Here is a 20,842-nt window from a genome sequence, read left to right on the forward strand (position 1 = left end):
TTGGCAAAATTTTTAATTTTATATTGTTCCAGTAAGACTACTACTTTCTATGATGTCTTTATCTTTTTCTTTATATTCTTTTTCTTCATTGATCTTCAGTGGCAATAAATGTTCTTTGCCAGTAATTTTAATAAGAAAATGAAAACTTTTAAAAAGGAAAGGGCATCCTTTAGTTTCTAAGTGCAGTTATTATTTCAACTGTCTGTCTGACTTCTTAAGCATGGAGCTTTATTGGTTTACTGGTAGACTTTAATATTTTTAGCTGATTAAATAGATGTAAATTGAAAGCAACTTAGAGATAATGTATAGTTTGATGATGAGAGCTTTCTGGACAAATAGACTCCTATCAACTCTGAGAATTTCTCACAAAATGAAGTTCACCCTTAACATTACGTATTTAATTAAAAACACTGTTGAAAACATTGTTTATGATGCCATGTGCCTATTGTGTTCCACAGCTAGGGGTGCACTAGTCCAGTTACTAACTTTTTGTTTCTTAACCCAAATGAGCACTGTCTTCAGCAGGTCAAGAAATATTTCATTAGTGTTACAGCTGAACTGGTTTTCTCATCTGTTTAATGGAACTCGTCTGTACTAAGAATAGTTTGTGTTGCTTTATAGAGTGTAAAACACGTTAAAATGTTGATAGTGTATGAGGAGTATTATGTAGGATGTTGACAGTGTATGAGGTATATTACGTAGTATATTTTTTAAGCAATAGTAAAACAGATGCATTATTCACAAGATTTTTTTTTAATCAAGTACTATATTTACACATGATAAAAATATTACTTTACTTACATGATGAAATGTTTGTATTTGACAAATAAGTGCCCTCTACGGCACTGATCAAATTTATGTAGTGGTGGCATTGTTGCAAGAGCCGTTTTTGTGATAGTAAATGTAAAAATATTTTCTATGTCAGCTTAAATATAAAATTTAGGCAGCAGCTTTATAATAAATTAAACTAGTAAGGACAAAAAATTAATTGACTGAAACCTAAAAAGATTAAATTTGCAGGATGCTTGTTGATCGAAGCAGTTGTACATGGGATAAAATGCGTGTCAACTTGCACCTGTCTTACAAATGCTCAAATATAAGCTTAACTTTATTTGCATGCTTACAGCTAATTGTTTGGAAGTGTCTCAGCCTCAACATTTTAAATCTATGTAATCCGTAATTAATAGCCCTGCCAAATTTTTTTTAGCATTTTATTTCATTTTGAGATACAGGTGTAATAAATTAAACTGTACTTTGAATAACACAGTGGAATTATTTAAATGTAAAGCAAAGTACAAAAGTGCAGGATTGGAGACTGTCCTTATAACAGAAGTAATTAACTTGGTTAATTATGCCAATCTGTTGCCTCTGTGTTATGGCTACTAGAAGAAAAAATAATTTCGAGTATCATAAAGTAGATTTGATACAAACAATATTCATTATTAGTCAATTACCTGCTTTGCTTTTTAAATCAGAATAAATGTTTTCAGTTACATCTGGAATTGAGATGATCATCTGAAGTGGACTTTAATTACATCATATGATTCAGATCTAGTTTGAGATCTACTGCAAAAATAAAACATCTTTGCTATTTGATTTGAATTTTTGAGACTTGCTTTAGTTCAATTTAAAAATACTTCTTATTCAGTCTAAAGAGGTCTCAAAATGTTTTTCTTGGCTCGCGTACAGCCCATGCTTAATTGATGCACAGATGTGGGATAATAATGTAGGAGGCATTTTGGAGCCATTCTTTCTTCATGTGAGAAGGGAATGGGTAAAGGGAAGAGATCAGAGATGGAGCTACTTCATAAGAATGTGAAATCCATCTGGGGTAAGGAGCAGATCAGCTCAAATATTGTGCTGTGAAATAACGTAGAGCTCAGATTGTGCTTCTATAACTCTGAGTTAATGGACCTTACTTTTTGCTCTTCGCAGACTTTACAGATTTTAATAGTTGCTATAAGAACTATCACTTTAATTTGCTGAATCCTTCTTTAGTAGTCTTACTGTGAAGCTAATATGTTGGTGATTTTTGTGAATAATTTTATGGTTGAAATAAATCAGATACACATAATATACTATGCACACTGCTTGACCACACTGTCGGAAGTTCGGGGAGTTTTTCTGATTGTGCATACATCAGCGTAATTAATTCTATAGTCTTCAGGCCTTTGCTGGGTAACTCTACATCAGCTGTGACATAATGGTCATGCATTAACTGTTCGATATGGAAGAAGTTTCCACAGGTCCTAAATACTGAGTCGGGCTTTGATTATATTTCAAAATCCATCTAACGATTATTGAACTCCTTACTAGTTTAACCATTCATGCATTACATAAAAAATGGAAACTTCTTTTTTTTTTTTCTTTACATATCTCACAGTTGTTGCTTTCGAAGTTATATCAAGCTTTTCCAGTTACATAAAAAAGATGATCTTTTTTAGAGCTGTGAAAAAGCTTACTTTCCTTCCATTCAAAACCAGAAAATGACAGATCACTTTCTCTGAGGAATAGTTTTACATAAGAGATAATTTTGTCCAAAAATCAAGCAAAAAACCAAATATATTTGTGCACCTTTAGACATGGACCTCTCCAGTATGGAAAATATCACTCCACGCTTATGTGCTGCTAAGTCAGAGTAATAAATGTCAGTTTTTTAGAAGTCATAATTGATTTAAGAATAAACTATGCTGAATTAGATCAAAGATCCATTTAGCTGAATATCCTGTCTCTGACAGTGGCCAGAAGCAGGGTAGTTCTAAGACATTACTGGGGAACTTTTCTGTTTTCAACAATGTCAAGTTTAAGGCTTATTTAGTCAGAAATTTCATTTGGCCTATTGTGTTTAAGGCTCTTTGGTGTATTTTTCTTCTGTGAATAGATCTAGCTGCTTTGAACCTGTTCATGCTTTTGGTCTGTATGACGTCTTGTGGCAATATCTTCCTCAATTTAATTGTAAGCAGTGTCGACAATATTTCCTTTTGTTTATTTTAAATCTGCTGTCTTGCAGTTGCGTTTTATAACCACAAGTCCTTGTCATATGAAAAATAGTGAGTAACACCTGTAGCTTACATTCTGTTGAAGACATTTCTCTCCTGTGTTTGCTTGGATATCATTTTCAGGCTCATTCAGGTCTCTGTTTACATATTAATTCATCTTCCATATGAAATGTCCATATCCAGAGACTCTAGTCGCATCCTGTCTTAAATGTCTGGGTTCTGAATCATGAACAAACTTTGGAAGTGGTAAGACATGAGGGATCTCTTCTTTCACTGGACAGCCAGAGGTTCTTGATGGCCCATTCTCACTGAAATCCCAATTGAAAGTGATTTGCTCCTTCTGTCAGCATATTTAGATAGAGGTGATCATAAAAATAAGGCAAGGGGTTCTTAAGAGGTCCTTTTAACCATCCTTGTGTTCTGATAGAGAAGCAGTTGTCAACTGAGCTATGGTGCTTGACTGGTGAGTGAGCTACATTATTTTTCCAGAGACAGAGAATTCCTGAAATACTGCTTGGCTTATGCATTGTACAGTGCATCTGAAGATCAGTTCCCTGAAGTGCTGTATTTACTGTGTATGCCTGTGTTTTCTGCCTTAAACAGGAAAAGGGAAACAAGGAGCAGGATGCTGCTACCAGAGCATCTCCTCCAGCCCCTACCTAGCACTCTCTGTCTTCAGGAGCCCGTCATACCTGGACAAGAAGTATGATGTAAGCCAGAGAAATTCTTCTAACGGTGGAAATCCTGGCTTTTGGCTTTCCCAGAGAGTCCTGCATCCCTCCCCTGCCGCATCATGTACATGTGACAAAAGAGGGCTTGGGAAAGGCAGTGCTCCAGCTAGGTTTTTTTTCTTGCTGACAGAAAAATTCTTTCCAGTCTGCTCTCTCTTGTCTGGATCAGAGGAGCCCCTAGAAGAGGGGGCAGCCAGGAAGGATCCTCAGGCTGGATGAATCACCCTGTTGGATCCTTTGAGGCTCAAATAGTACTATTGGAAAGAGTAGGATTTTGTTAGCTTTGAGTGAGGATCAGTGATTGCTTCTAGACTTGAAACATTCTGCAAATCAGTCTTTAAACTGACATTAGGTGGATGACATTTTTATGTATAGAAAAGCAATTTTATGTAATGTTGACATTTTAGAAGAATTAAGTTGTTTTGTTTCTCTTCAGAGATCTGCTCATTTTGAGTCTTAGTAAAAAAGAGAATCTGTACTTGCTTGTGGAGGAATACAGTAGGTAGATTGAGTAGAATGTTTAGGTCATCTTTCAGACAATTTGGCATTGATCCTGCAAACACCTCAGCACATGCTTAACTTCAAGACTTTTTTTACGTTATTAGAACTACTAACTACTGTGTACTCAAACAGAGTTCTCAGTTGTAGTTTGCAGTAGCAGAGCATTTGAATATGGTTTGTTTGTTTAAAATATGCATTATATAGAGACTGCAGAGCAGACTCACTTGGGAATAATGTTGCCATTTTGTAATAGGGAAGGATGCTAAAATCTAGAAATGTCTAGGCCAGCTAACTCTATGAAACATTTTTGGCAAGATTGTCTTTTTTAAATCTGGCTTTTCAATATAATTACAAATCAGGTAACATTGACTATTTGTTTTATTTAAGGCTGTTTCTATGACAGAATTTACTATTTTGTATAGACAGGTGATATGGCAGGTCAGAAAAGAATTCTGTATGTCTGTGGTGACTATATTTTACTGTATCTGATAGGTCTTTATAGAAGCCATTTGGTGATCTCATCAACAACAACTCTATTGTTTCATTACTATCAGATTCAGTGTGTTTGTGATTAAATCAGCAGAATGGAGAACATGAAGGGAGTGCTGTTCACTTTGCAATCATTTCCATCTGTTATAAATTTTTATCAGATGTTGGGAAACAGCAGGCAAAACTCAGAGCAAGTGTTTTATCCAATTTCCAAGAAACAGTGATATGTAATTGGCATATATTGTGCTCTTAGTTTAATCTGTCCATTTAGATATTTAAAATGTCCTATGGTATACTGGTATTAGTAGAGTATATAGAAAGCTACCTCCATCATTCCTCACATTATTTCCTTTTGAAGGCTCTGATGCCGATATAAATATTTTGGTACTTAGTAATCGTGAGCACTGATGACAATTTTCATAAAATGGAGAGTCAGAGTGAGACTTGGAGAGGAAAATCTCCATTAGGCATACACTGCTGTCCTAAGTGTCTTTGCCTCCATTGATGATGTAGGAATCTGCAAGTTGGATTGGCTGTCCAGTGGCCAGTGCCATTTGCTTTAGAGAACTGGGAGAGGAATCCATCAGCAATATACAGAAGCTGATTTATAATTAGATGGTCCCATGGAGTGAAGTCTTATATTTCTTCTGAAATTCGTTTTTAGTGTTTATTGTTTTAAATAGATGTTCCTGGTTTTCATGTAGATGTCTGAGATACTTTTAATAATATGAAGGTTTTTACTCCAAAGAAATTGTCTGCAGAAGAATTATGTGGTCTCACCTGAAGAGTGAAAAATATTTTATCTTTTTTTTCCTAAGTTACTGAGATTTTACTGAGTGCCTCATTGACTCAGATACTAGAAGTCTGCAGTATTTGTGTTTTCCCAACCCTTTTTCATGTTTCCTCTGTCTCATTTTCTTTCTGAAATGAATAACTCCATTTTTCTCTGTCTTCATGTCAGGGGCGATTTTTCTTAGTGGGAATAATCTTTGACATCTTTTCTGGAGTTTCCTGTATTACTGTGCTGGCCATTTTGACATGGGATATCCAGTTTTGTTTATAGTATTCTGAGTTGAGCAATATTGGCTGTCTCTTGTAGTGCCACTATAATACTTTTTGTATTATTCTCCTTAATAAGTGTACATTTTATGTTACTCTTTTCCACAACTACGTATTAGTAGAGGTCTTCATTGAGCTGTCACTAGCACAGTTCAGAGGCTTTTCATGAACTTACTCTGTTACTTTAGAGCTGTGTAAGGCATACAAGGATTGCCCTCTGCAGAGTCTCCTTCAATTTTGTAAAAGAATTTAATCGGAATTTCTGAGAACCTGACTGTGGCCATTTGTTCCATTCTCCATTCCTGAGTTAAAACCATGAAAAATCACCATATTTTATCTGGGCTTGACTGAGCTCCTGATTTTGGATCTTCCAGAAATGTTACCATCAGGTACCTCACTCAGTTTTTTCAGAGTATTTAACTTGAAGTGTTAACTTTGCCATATTGAAAGGTAATTGTTTATTCTTGTGTCAGTTTGGCTGATTTTTTTCACTGTGTGCTTTGTTTTCAATCCATTTCTCACCATTTGCTTTCTCTTTTTTAAAAGGCTCATTGTAAAGGCTTTTTGAATATCTGAAGCTTCTTGTCCATTGCTCTGTTCATCCACACCTTCACCAACACATTGGAATGAAACTACTAGATTAGTGAGACAACATAGAGACTCACTGTTCAAGATGATGTTTATTGTATTGGTTAGAACTACTCACCAGAAGCTGCCGTGCGGTTTGCTGTGCTTTCCTTGGTCATCCCTTTTGTTCTAAAGGTACAGTGTTTGTAACTGCCTGGTCATCCAATACAACATTGTTTTTAAGGTGAGTTAGTGGAACAGCCATTCCTGAGTTCCCTCCAGAGGATGTACTCTGGAGCTTTATCACCCTTTAATTGGCTGACACCTCTGTCTCTGATCTTCTCTCATCTTTATGTCCAAATCAGATCGGGTTCTTAGAGAGTCATCTTCTTTTGAGAAAGCTGACACAAATCAATCAATCAATCTTATCAGCAGTGGTTTTGTTTTACTTTATTATTGCCTTTGATCCCACGTGACCTAGTGACCTCTTCCTTCTTTTATGTTTTCTTGTTATAGTTAATTCAATCATTTTAGCATTAATACCTTCAGCTGTTTCCTCTTTAAAACTCATCATAGCCCCTTTTATACATCTTCTAACATACAACCTTCTACAGTCTATTCTGACAGCCCTAGCTTTAGGTTTACAGATACAAAGTTATTGGTTTGAATAAAGTCTTAAACTTTGTTGTTTAGTCACACTGTTTAATTCCTTGCCTTTCTGGTCCCTTTTTTGTGAGCTTTGCATTGCATCTAATACTTTTTTTGTTTTATAGGAAGCATCTATGCTACTTCTAAAGCATTTAGTATTTTTATCTAAGACATTAGAACTTGTCTGACTTACCTGGTGAAACCACCTTTCTAAATTTTCAGAATGACTTATGGATTTGGTTTGCTTCCTCTAAGATGGTAGTACAATATAATGCAATGTTCTAGATAGGAAAGTAAGAATAATTAAAGACAACAATTAGTGGCTAATAGAAAAATATGTTGAATCGGTTTACTAAAAGATATTCTGCTAAACTAACCTCTCTTTAGGTATTTCCTGAGCAAAAGTAACCTTTTTTCTAGGCTAAATGTATATGATAAAACTTACTCTGGATTAATCTGGAGGAAATGGGTAAAATGAAGGAGAGGGAAACAGAGAACAAGAACTGTAAAATAGGTAGAAGTTGGTTAAAGGAGAACATAAGTTATGTTGAAAGAGCAGCTGTTGTTTTGAGGCAAATTTATTAGGGTAGTTCTTATTTCACATTTTCAGTAATACTTTAAATATGAAAAAAAAACCCCGAAGTTTTTTAAAAGAAGCTTGTAGATAATACAAAGTTGGAATGTAATGTTAATGAGTTAGGAATAACTTAGGAATATCCTAATAGAAAATTGGATGATCTAAGAAGCTTGAATGATAGAAATACGGTGAAACTTAACAGTCATAGGATCATGCAGTAAGGAACTAAACCAAGAATTCATCCTATAAGCCATCTTTCGGAAGTGACAGGAGGAGGAAAACGTCTTAATTACAACAGCTGTGAGTGACCAATGTAGTGTGTTATTACAAAAAAGAAAAAAGGCAAATGCCCTTCTATCAAGCATTAAGCTAGGCATTTGCAATCCAGATAGATATACCATTGGTCTGGATGAGAGATGCTGGCAGTCTCCTCCAGTTTTTCTGTTTATTTGTTTTAGTTTAACAGTGTTGCCTATCTTACATTAGCCAAAGGTAGGTTCTTCTCTTACATTGGGAAAATTTAGGTTCTCCTATCTGTTCCAGAATCTGCTGTGAACATAGAAGTACAGATAGGGCATAAAATCAGCCTTAAGCTAAAACTATGATATATGCTTCCATACATGCCCTAATGCATACATCTGCAGTTTCTGGCAGCGTACCTGGTGGCTGAACAATGTAAGCGAAGGAAGTTTGTAGGGAAAGCTAATACCTTTTATTAAGCAAACTATGGAAGAAAAATAAACTAGCTGAAGAAGAGCTCATGTGCCCTGAAACCTGTGGGGTTTTTTTCCTCTCCATCTGTCTTAGTTGCTGTAATGAAATATATTGCTTCTCCCTTAGTATCTTTCTTCTTCTTGCGCAAGTTTATACTTCATGCTCAGACTGCAGGCCCTGCTGCTTTGCTAAGCTTTTCCCAACAGAGTAAAATGATAATATTCTTCATCAGTCTCAGCCTGTGAGAATTCATTGCCCAGTACTGAGACTGCTGACATACAGTGTAGTTTATAGGCCAGTATGCATAATTACATTAAAATAGAATGCCAGTTATCTGATGCTTTAATTATGTGATCCACTTATTAACACTCAGGTTTATGGAAATGGAAAGACAGTAATGGTTGCCCATGTAGTCTTCAATAAACATGCCAGTCCTATTAGATTTCAGCATTGAAATCTTTCAGTAGTCCTACATAGAATATATAAATACTGGCAATTCATCCATAAACTCATTCAGTGCAGAAGTTTTTTAAACAAAGGGTAACAGTACTAATTGCAAACTGTAATATACCAAGTACTGTTAAAGTCAAAAACAGCATTAACTGTTAGCAGTAGCATTAGTACAGGTGTCCGTACAGGGCCCAGCAGCTATATTAAAATATTTCATTTACAAGTTTAAAATGTCAAGACCTGCTGACTATGTCTTCCACCATTTTTATATCATCATCTTATTTGAGATACCACTGTGATGTACCATTTGCAGAAGAGGGACAGACATATGCCTGACTCCTACAGCAAAACCAGGCTGGCAAAAAGACACAGTGCATATTCCAAACCCATAATTTTCGTTCTCATTTTTGCAGTTGTAAAATTCTTGCAGTGCCAGAGATGAACAGTAATGTAATCCAGACAAAAATAAGATTCTTGAACCATAGAAAAGTCTTAGATCTACATGCCAGATGGAGGAATTTGCTGTCCATTCCAAGAGTTGTATGTTCTGCAGGTACCCCAAGGGGTAGGAGGGCAAATATCAGAAAAGGCTTCAAATCTGACATGGTAGAGCAGACATTTCTCGATTCTTCCACACATTCTGCAAATCAGTTAGTTGTACAAAAATGACATTTTATATTGTTCATTTTATCATTATGCTTCTCTATTTGGAAATGCTATTTATATTTTAACTTAGAACTGGAATTCTCAAACAGAATATTATGCATTTTTCGAGAGTATCTAGCAGAAACTGAAAGCTATCATCTGAATAGGGATTCTTCCTCATTGTCCCTGATATTATTAAGGTGTCTTCTTGTCAATTCTAGAGTGACCTTTCGGTATAAATCATGGCTATTAATGATATAATAGGCATTGAAAATTATCATTAATAAATTTAAGAAAGAGAATATGGGATGTGCTTTTTACGGAATGAATAAATTTGGGAAAACAAATGTGACTGGCTGTGATAGGAGGGGATTGAATCCAGGACTTCAGGTGCTTCAGGACTTTCCAGGTTATTAGCTTACATTATGAAGGGATAATATTGTATTACAGCTTGATTTTTATTTGGTTCATCTAAACTAAATTAGAATAATCTATTCTGCTATGAAATTAACATGAGCAATGTTAAAGTACTTCAGTATACATTTTATTTTATTAAGATATTAAAGGATGCTAGTCATGTAAAAATTAAACTTATCTGACAATCTTGACATGTTTTTATTATTTATAACATTTTAAAATGACTTTGTAAAATGAATTAAGAGGTTTTTTTGGGTTTTTTTTTTTTTGTTCTGATGTTTGTTTTGAACAATATTTACTAAATAATATTACCATTTAAGGATAGCGGGTTAGTAATTTTCCTCTGATGCTGCTGAAGAAGAAGACAGCAAAAGCAAATAAAAGGAAATAGCCTTTAAAAAAAATAGAACCAATGTAATTATAATACCATAAAAAGAGGAAAGGAAATAACATTCTATGCCATCAAAAATAATAATTTAATCTAATACTCATTATTACAGAAAACAGCACTTATCTGAATTAATTCTTGTTTCAACTACAAGATACCTTTTAGAAAAACACCAGGTCCGCTGATGCAGAATACACCATAATCTTTCAGTTGTTCAGTCACTGAATAGTTCCTCCATTATAAATTCACATTTATCTGAGTGAATCCTCTGACTGCGAGGCTATCTGTATAGTTTTGGCACCACCTAAGTACTTAAGTTTAGGAAGAATGTGTCCTTGTTTAATATTGTTTGTACCAGGGTCAGTGAGAATGACTGTGTGCTAGGGTAACCTCAAGCAGTTTGGGACCCTCTAGGGGCTTAGGTGGAGTTTAGAGGGGGAGTGGTGAATACTCGGAATTGCAGTGAAGTTTACACTCGAGTTGGGATAAATTTGGAAATGCGTAGAAGGCAAAGTTTTCAGGCATTTTGTGATCAAAATATAGGCATCAAATGAATTTTAGCATCTGTTAAGCTTTGTCATCACTGGATGGCGAATATGTAGATTACAGTTTTGAATATAGGCAACCACCTTTTCCCTAAATCACAGTTGAATAAGGTACTGTGCCTCTCTAGGTCTTATTTGTGTCTGTGTATCATATATATTTTATTAGTTACAGATTTTGTATGCTTAAATAATTACAGCCAGTTATGGCTTATATACATGTGTGCATGAGCATACAAGTACAAAGAGACATATATGTATGTAGAGAAAGAGGGGTGGTTTTATGTTTGAGCATAGCAAGTATAATCATATGGTCACTTACACCAAAGTCACAATTAGTGTTTATTTCTGTAATCAGTTCTCTTTTCTTCTGCCAAAGTGAAGTCCAATACAGAACTTCTCCTTTTTGAATTAAAAGTTACTTTGTAAATTCAGAAGACCCCTTTTTACTTGCAGCAAGACACCTTCAGTACATGGCACTTAGAAATAAGTTTATTCGTTTAACTTGGAATATTTGGCTAAATTTCCAATTCATTGTATTCCTTATTAGCTAAGTATTAATTCCTGATTTAAAGTACAAAAGAAAAATGAAATAGATTTATTAGAAAGCTGAAGCTTGGAATATATGATGTTATAAAGATACCTGCAGAAAATCCTACTATTGAGATAAAAGTATATTGAAATATAAAGCTTTAATACTGGTACAGCTAAAAGCTGAGAGGTGGAAGATCTCCTGTGGTAAACAAGCACTACAAGTGGGTTTTGCAGGCACTTTAACCAAGCTGAAAACAATGAGCTTGAATCAGTAAAATGGCTAAGGTCCTGAAACTCCATACCGTAGCAATACCGTCATGAGGTTTTGGACCTATGCTTGCTCACAGCTCATCAGCTAACGGCACAGTGTAGCAAATGTGTGCTTGCTTACTTGTGGGTTAGATCCTTAGTGACAGAACCAAGGTAAGAGTTATGATATTAACCTTCAGTCTTGTGTTCGAGACACTGCTTCCCATTGCATTTCATAGGGGTGGAATCTTGATCTGCCAAAATCTGCTTTCTTTCACATTCAGGAGGAGGATTAAGGTCAAGCAGTCTGCATCAGATTGTGTGTGGGGTCTGTCCAGCCCTATGGATCTCTCTAGGCTTCTAGGGTATTCTAACTTTATGACTTGTAGCATTAATCTCTGAAACAGTCTTAGGCTTGGAATAAAGAAACTTTTGCAGCTTATGTACTGAAACAATCATTGAAAATAATCTCTTAACCTCCAGATCATAGAAAATACAGGAAGGTTTTCCAGACAATACTTGCACATGTCTGAGGCCTGCTTTGCCATGAAGTACATAAAATTGCAAATAAATCATGAAGCTATTTCTGCTGTTTTGAAGTTGAGGTACTTCTCAGTCATTAGGTGCACACTGGATTGTTTGAGATATGTTAATCCACTTTATTGCTGGTTAAAGATTAGCAGTCAAATAGTTGAATCATAGAATGGTTTGGGTTGGAAGAGACCTTTAAAGGTCATCTAGTCCAGCCCCCCTGCAATAAGCAGGGACATCTTCAACTAGATCAGGTTGGTCAGAGCCCCATCCAACCTGACCTTGAATGTTTCCAGGGATGGGGCATCTACCACCTCTCTGGGCAACCTGTTCCAGTGTTTCACCACACTCACTGTAAAAAATTTCTTCTTTGTAAGTAGTCTGAATCTACCCTCTTTTAGTTTACCACTACCCCTTGTCCTATTCCTACTGACCCTGCTAAAAAGTCTGTCCCCATCTTTCTTATAAGCCCCCTTTAAGTATGGAAAGGCCGCAATAAGGTCTCCCCGCAGCCGCCTTTTCTCCAGGCTGAACAGCCCCAGTTCTCTCAGCCTTTCCTCATAGCAGAGGTGCTCCATCCCTCTGACCGTATTTGTGGCCCTCCTCTGGACCCACTCCAACAGGTCCGTGTCCTTCCTGTGCTGAGGACCCCAGAGCTGGACGCAGCACTCCAGGTGGGGTCTCACCAGAGCAGAGTGGAGGGGCAGAATCCCCTCCCTCGACCTGCTGGCCACGCTGCTTTTGATGCAGCCCAGGAGGCGGTTGGCTTTCTGGGCTGTGAGCGCACATTGCCAGCTCATGTCCAGCTTGTCATCCACCACCACCCCCAAGTCCCTCTCCACAGGGCTGCTCTCAATCCCTTCATCCCCCAGCCTGTACTGATACCGGGGCTTGCGCCGACCCAGGTGCAGGACCTTGTGCTTGTCCTTGTTGAACCTCCTGAAGTTCACACAGGCCCACTTCTTGAGCTTGTCCAAGTCCCTCTGCATGGCATCCCATCCCTCAGGCGTTTCCACTGCACGACTCAGTTTGGTGTTATCTGCAGACTTGCTGAGGGTGAACTCGATCCTGCTGTCTTGATGAAGACATTGAACAGCACTGGTCCCAGTACGGACCCCTGAGGGACACCACTTGTCGCTGATCTCCATCTGGACATTGAGCCATTGACCATTACCCTCTGGATGCAGCATTTCATTTAATTTGTATAACTGAATTGGAAAATTAAAACCAGTATGAAGTGTTACCAAATATAAGAATTGTTCAGGGACATCCAAATTGCATGTGGAATAAAGTCACACTGGGAAGGAAACATTCTGGTTTGAAAGAAATATGAAATCAGTGAAAAAGGATATGGCTAAGAATGTGTCAAATTAAAATATGGATACCAACAAGAAAGGCAAAAGGAGTCAATGAAATGTTGATGACATTACCATGATGCTTAAAGTAAGCAAGGAGGCATTTATTAAACAGTTTAGATTACAAAGGAGGGGGACCCTCCCCCCACCCCGAGGTAGGTTATATATTGTCATGTGCTATATTAAGATGATAGAATCATTATATAGAAAACGAAACTATTCAGTCAGTATTTATGTTCTGTCTGTGGAAGAGTGGAATAAAAAGTTCACACCCATTGAAAAATGTGAAGTTGGGCAGCGTCTTTTAAAATTAAGCATTTTCAGATAAATGGCCTAGCTAATTTGAGTCTAAGAACTTCAGTGAAAATGCAACGCTTTCTGCTCTACTAGTGTTCATTTTTAATAAAAATTGGGAAACTACGTGAATTCCAAAGAATAGAACTACTATTTCAGAGTCTAATCATGGCAAAAGGTATGATGAAGACAGGTTAGCCTTGCTTCACTCCCACCAAGTATAACAGAATGCTTTGTTTGGTACACTCTTCAGCAAAAAAAAATAGACTAAAGTTGTAACTAATGCTGGTTAGTGTTATTTTTGTAGGTAGTAGATAACTGTGTTGTCTTTTGGGGAAAATGGAGGGAGGGGATGATACAAGTTTAAAAAGCGTTGATTTTTTTGATTTATAAAAATAACTGAGTTGGTACAGTGTTTATAGTACAGGTAGATTTGTATCAAACATTTGTTTAAAAGCCGCTGACATTCTTATATTTATTTTTTAAAAGTCTTCATAAGAAAATAATAGGGTACAACTGCTGAATGACATTTTGGACAGAAGTGACTAAGAGGTGGGTTTAGAGTCATTGTGGAAAATAATGTGAGTGCTCGGTACAGTGATGACCTTGTGTTCCTTGGTGAGTTAAAATTGGCAACCCTGGATGTACATACAGCCTGGGGAACAAGAGGCTGGAGAGCAGTCCCACGGAGAGGGATCTGGAGGTTCTGGTCGACGGCAAGTTGAACATGAGCCAACAGTGTGCCCTGGCAGCCAGGAGGACCAACCGTGTCCTGGGGTGCGTCAAGCACTGTATTGCCAGCCGGTGGAGGGAGGTGATTGTCCCGCTCTACTCTGCACTGGTGCAGCCTCATCTTGAGTGCTGGGTGCAGTTTTGGGCGCCATGGTACAAAAAGGGTACAAAGCTACTAGGGAGTGTCCAGAGAGCCATGAAGATGGTGAAGGGTTTAGAGGGGAAGCCGTACGAGGAGCGGCTGAAGTCACTTGGTCTGTTCAGCCTGGAGAAGAGGAGGCTGAGGGAGGAGGCTGAGGGGAGACCTCATTGTGACCTACAGCTTCCTCACAAGGGGAAGAGGAGGGGCAGGCGCTGATCTCTTCTCCCTGGTGACCAATGATAGAACCAGAGGGAACGGCAGGGGGATGTGCCAGGGGAGGTTTAGGTTGGACATTAGGAAAAGGTTCTTGACCCAGAGGGTGGTGGAGCACTGAAACAGGCTCCCCTGGGAGGTAGTCACGGTGCCAAGCTTGACAATATTGAAGAAGCATTTGGACAACGCCCTCAGACATATGGTGTGAATTTTGGGGTTGTCCTATGCAGGGACAGGAGTTGGACTCCGTGATCCTTGTGGATCCCTTCCAAGTCAGGACATTCTATGATTCTATGAAAACTGAGGTAGTGATCATAGAGGGAGCTTGAAAAAACATTTTAGAATTGGGCTCTGTAGGAATTAGGACCTTCTGTGTTCTGTACAAACCCTCCTTCCATTGGAAAAAAAAAAAGGGGGGGAGGGCAGGCCTGAATAGTTGTCACTAGCTAGTTCATTCTTCATTCCACAATAGCTTAAGATAACTAAGAGAAAGATTAAGTGTGTCCTTACAGGAAAACTTCTGATGTGCTAAGCTCTGTTACTTGTAAATGCCATTTGTTACCGCCTCTTCCTGTGTTGCTGTCACTATTTTCTGGCACTCTGAATATTTTAAACCTATAACTTCTATTGACATGTATGTTATGCCTGCTGTACAACTTCTATAACAAAATGTTATATGCTGGAGAGTGTCCAAAGAAGGGCAACAAAGCTGGTGAAGGGTCTGGAGGACAAGTCTTATGAGGAGCAGCAGAGGGAGCTGGGGTTGTTTAGCTTGGAGAAGAGGAGGCTGAGGGGAGACCTTATCGCTCTCTACAGCTACCTGAAAGGAGGCTGTAGTGAGGTGTGAGTGGTCTCTTCTCCCAAGTAACAAGTGATAGGATGAGAGGAAATGGCCTCAAGTTGCGCCAGGGGAGATTTAGGTTGGATATTAGGAAAAATCTCTTCACAGAGAGTGGTTAGGCATGGGAACAGACTGCCCAGGGAAGCGGTACAATCACAGTCCCTGGAAGTGTTCAAAAAATTTGTGGATGTGGTGGTTAGGGACATGATTTATACATGGGCCGGGCAGTTAGGTTAATGGGTGGACTCGATGATCTCAGAGGTCCTTTCCAACCTTAATGATTCTACGATTCTATGTTGCAGTATACTAGATTAGTGTTGCAGTATGCTAGTGTTGTGATGCAGCTTGCTTACCATACTATCCCCAATTTATATAAAAGCAATGGAGTTACTTGGGTTAAAAATGTCTCTTTATCCTTCCCCGATGATTTTCTTCTCAGTATAGAAAAGTAGAACTGTAGTCTTATGTAAAAGCTGTTACTCTGGCTTAGTGTAGCTTCTGCCACACTGTTGAAAATTAAGACCTACTGCTGTAGTTGGTTCTTTGAATACCTTTACAATGGCAGTCGTCTTTTTCTAGTGCCTTTCATAAGCTCTGTATTTGTGCATACATACAAATTAAAATGAAGTTTAAAAGAAGTCATCACCCCACAATTCCAAGTCTTTGCTTAAAAAAGGCTGTTGTGGTGTGAGTAATGGTATTACAGTTGAGAATTGAGGTACATAAAACAGCTGCAGGGAGATGCTTGCATGCCACATTCCTGCATTGTAATAATTTCTGCTATGCATTGACTTTGATGAATACTAAATCAATCAGAACTTTTTTTTTTTTAAAGTGGGAAATACAGATTCTAACACCAGAAAAACTTGAAGCAATTATCAGTTCTTTTCCACTGGTAACCATTAGATTGGCACAAATAGGCTCAAGCTGAAATTCAAGAAATTCCATTTAAACATACAAAAGAGTTTCTTTGCATCGAGGGAGGTCAAGCAGTGGTTGCCCAGAGAGGCTGTGAAGTCTCCATCCTTGGATATGCAAAACTTGACTGGACAATGCTCTTGGCAGCCTACTCTGTTTGGCCCTGCTTTAAGCAGGGAAGCGGGACTGGCTAATCTTCAGAGGTCCCTTCCAACCTGTGATTCTATGAAGACAGATATTTCATTTGATAATGGCACAATGACTTGCACATTTTGGATTCTTCTTTCTAGTGTTATCACCTGATTCTTTTTGTTTTTTAAAATTTGTAAAATGAAGTGAACTTTCATATATAATAATTTATGCTTACATACATATCATGTCTTTGTCACTTAACAATTACGTTGCCTGTCCAGCTAAGAAATCCAGGATGCTAAGATTTATTAGTTCCGTAAGCTGAATTTTATAACACATGTAATATTTATTTGGCAGTGCCTCTGTTTCAAACTAGCTTTGTGTGGTTCTCATGGTTAAATATTACAATGTTAAATTCAAAATACCAGTGGGGGTTCTTTGTTTTATTATTCATGTCCTTGACATATTTCTAATGGGGTCTTAAAATAAGACATCTGTTATGTTCTTTTGTTGTCTCTGCTGATGAAAATATGAACTTTCTTAGATTCTAGTTGATTTTTAAGCCATGTTCCTAGCATCAGTAAGTCAGTACATTCCCTTTGTTTATATCAGAGATTTACTGCCCATTAACTTTGATTCTTTTTCTCCTGAGTGGCTTTACATTCCCAGAAGATTAAATTCTTGTAAATATTTTTCTGTTTGCAGTGAGGAGCTACGGAAAGAAGCGCGACAGCTGAAACGTGAACTGCTGGAAGCAAAGCAGAAAAAAGAAGAGCGAGCTTTAAAACCCAAAGAAAAGGAAGGTAAGAGTATATTATAGTAGGTGTTGTGTAGATCTCCAGTTAACATTCCAGTTTTAACGTTTTTTAGTAGTTTTGTGTTTCATGTGGATACATGTGGACACTATATTGTTGAAATGTACATTTTTTTCCCAAGAAAGTTAGTTTTCCTTAAGAATGGTAGTAATGTAAGGATGCCAGTGTATAAGTAAATTGTACAGGTAGCATTTGTTCTTTCAAATCAGGTAGTATTTGTCCTTCCAAACGTTCTTTAGTTACATCTGTGTAGTTGGGCAAGCTTCTGGATTTGAAATATCATGGCATATGATTGAATTCTTTGGTAGGGACATACCTGTTCTGACCTCTGACTTGGAAAGTCTTCTTGACATTTCAACTTGGAAAGGTACTTAAATGCAGATGATTAACTTCGAACTCAAAGCTAGTGACTTCAAATTTTTATGCATCTTATGACACCAGTGGAACTCAAATTCAGCAAGTCAGTTTCATGTTTATTTTCCATAAACCTTAGCAAAATGGGATCTTCAGATGCCCACTTCTTTGTCAGGCAAAGTTTATATTCTGTTTCTTTCTAAATGTGCATAAATTGCTAAGTTTATAATAGTATGTAAGGTGTGTGTTTTAGTGCAGGTGGATGTAACACCCTTTATTAGCTGAACTGAAGGAAAAAAAAAAAGGACTTTCTTAAGCACTCTGGAATTACTAGACACATTTCTGGAGTGGATTCTTGGTCCGATTCTCAATATCATAAGAAATCTGCAGGATTCAGAAAAATTTCCAGATGATACACAATTTAGAAGAGTGGTAGAAATTGTAATATCATTTTTAGAATAACTTATGGACTCTCTTGAATAACAGGTGAGCTTGATCAGCAGCCAGTTTGGCAAAATAAAAAATACAGTATCTTGAACTTGTATGTGAAATCTGGCACCAAATTTTACAAAGTAGTGGCTCTGAGAAAGTTCTAGGAATTGTGCTCAATCACTGAATGAATGTAAGCTCTCATTGGCAAGATAACGAATGCTGTCACTGGCCATGTAAAAAAAAGAACTGCAAGTAGAAGTGTAGAAGAGGTAAAGAGTAGTTCTTATGTACATATATGATAAATTATATTGAACAGTGCCATGTATGGCAGTTGTAATACTATCGCTTAAACATTATCCCTATTCAGGTGCCAGTTCAGTCAGAGGACTTACTGTGGAGAAATTTGAGTAAATCCACCTTTACAGTGACAGTAATACTTGGGCAATACTCATAGTAACTACTATGGTACAGTTTTGAAGGTTACCTTTTATTCAAGGAAAGGGAGCTTATATACCAGGATTGTTGGGTTTTTTTACTTTCTTTGAAACAAATAGCAGGGAGCAGATAAACCTGTTGAAAATCTGTAGGTAACAGCTAATGGTGAAAATAATCTTGAATAATCTTGGTTTTCCTTTTTGTGATTACTGTCAGAGCACAGGAAGGGGCCTGTTCTAGTACCTGTTGAGGAAAATATATGGCAGGAAAGAACCTATTCAACACGTTCTTGGAGTACCTAACTAAAAATTCTAAAAGTAAAAAGACAAAATTAAAAAGACATAAATGAGATGCAAATGGTGAAGGGCAAAATGATTAATGAAAATACAGTAACAGGAGACGAATGAGCAAGAAGACAGTGGGTTGTCCTTGGCTAAACAAAGAGGAAATAAACTTGAATGTTTGTTTTCACTCTGTCTTTAGCATAGCGATCAACTTTGGTCATATGATTACATATCATCAGTGACATAGATGGAAGTGTTCAGGTACAGAACAAAGAACTAGAGACTACTTAGATGAATTGTGTACATTAAAATCATTTGAACTTGATGGCATTCACTAAAGCATATTAGGGAGCTGGCTAAAGCAGTCCCAGAGACATCAACAAAATGTTAAGAAAATGCTTTAAGAGAATTATTTGTAATCAAACTGGAAAGCAGGATTCCTGGGAATCTGTTCATTAGTGATCTGGAGAAAATAACAGATTACCTTTATTAAATTTGCAGACTAAAAAAAAAACATGGGACAGGGAAGGGCAAGATGAAAGAAAAAAATAAAGAAAAATGCAAACTTACGTGCTAAGGTTGCATTTTCATGTGCAGTTGTTAAAGTGAAGAGCTGAGTGGCTCGCTCTCTTCCCTTCCACTAGTCTATGTTGGAGCTTTCACTGATCTGATTCAGTTTAAATTGGAAGAAAAGTGTTCCTTTTTTTCTTTGGTAGGATAGTTTTGTGCTGGATTGGTAGATTGAGTCAGTTCATAGAAGTTAAAAGCCAGGGCAAGGTAAACAAAATACATTTACCTTGGGAGATCTCAGGGAAAAAAAGATTATTATAGTAAGTGGTTTGTATCTCTCACAAATTGTGAGTTGCACAAATACAAGATGTTAGGTAGCACTTAGGCAGCTTAAAATCTAGGAAACATAGTAAGTAGAAAGCTGAGAGCAAGTTGATAGTGCCACACTATTGAAAAGGACTAAAGTGTACTGTAAAACGTACAAAATGGACTGTTGTATGCAAGACGGACTCATTTTCTATTCAGCCTGAGCAGGTCTTCAGCCTGAGTCCTTTGCCCAGTTTTGGTAATTGCCCTTGAAAAAAAGGCACAAGGCATCTTAAGGGAGCACAGAGGAGAACAACAAAGGTGACTGATGATCTGGAAATCATAATATTTGAAAGTTGTAAGAATTGGAGCTGTTTAGTTTAGAGAAGAGATTACTTTGTAAAAGGAGACATATTAATGATCATCAAGAATGTTAAAGGCTACCGTGGAAAGGAAATTATTCTATGTAATCGCTGTGGAGAGGACAGGAGATAATAGGCTTCAATTGCAGCTAAAAAGATTTAGGTTAAATGTTAGGGAAACTTCCTAAAGATAAGTATTGGAATAGATGGCCCACAAAGGGGAACTTTTCAATAGCAAATTAGGCAAATACTTCTTAGGACTGACCCGTCCCTGCCTCCTGGGAGGAGATTTTGATGGGGAGGAGAAATTAAGCATCTTGTTAATGATGGTAGTAGTTAGGTGGAAGCATTACCAAAAGTGTTCTATTTACCATCACTGTGAGTCTTTAAATCAAGCAGTTAAAATAAAGGCTTGGTTGTAGGTCTGCCAAAATAATTCACTAAGGCAGTACTCTCTTTATACTTTGCTTTCTCTTCAAATAACTTATTCTGGTTATCTGCTGAGTTACTTTGTCTATATCCTGAAAAGAGAAAGTCAATGTCCTAATGATGTTTCCCTTTTTGAGGAAGTCTTACACAAAGAAATGTAATTCACCATATGATCAAAGGAAGTAAAAAATTTTCTGTTGGTAGAGAATCTACCATTACAAAATGTGCAGCTGAAGAATAAATGTAT

General features: G+C 37.3%; 1 protein-coding gene across 1 annotated transcript in view; it reads left to right on the forward strand.

The window, feature by feature from the left end:
* The window catches only part of CWC27 (CWC27 spliceosome associated cyclophilin), a 123,217-nt gene that overhangs the window by 66,768 nt on the left and 35,607 nt on the right, over positions 1 to 20,842 (forward strand). Inside the window, exon 11 of the mRNA XM_082337513.1 lies at positions 17,374 to 17,471. Coding sequence (XP_082193639.1) covers positions 17,374 to 17,471 — 98 coding nt within the window. The remainder of the gene's footprint in view (positions 1 to 17,373; positions 17,472 to 20,842) is intronic.

The sequence above is a fragment of the Platalea leucorodia genome, assembly GCF_965183815.1.
Source record: "Platalea leucorodia genome assembly, chromosome: Z".
Classification (NCBI taxonomy): Eukaryota; Metazoa; Chordata; class Aves; order Pelecaniformes; family Threskiornithidae; genus Platalea; species Platalea leucorodia.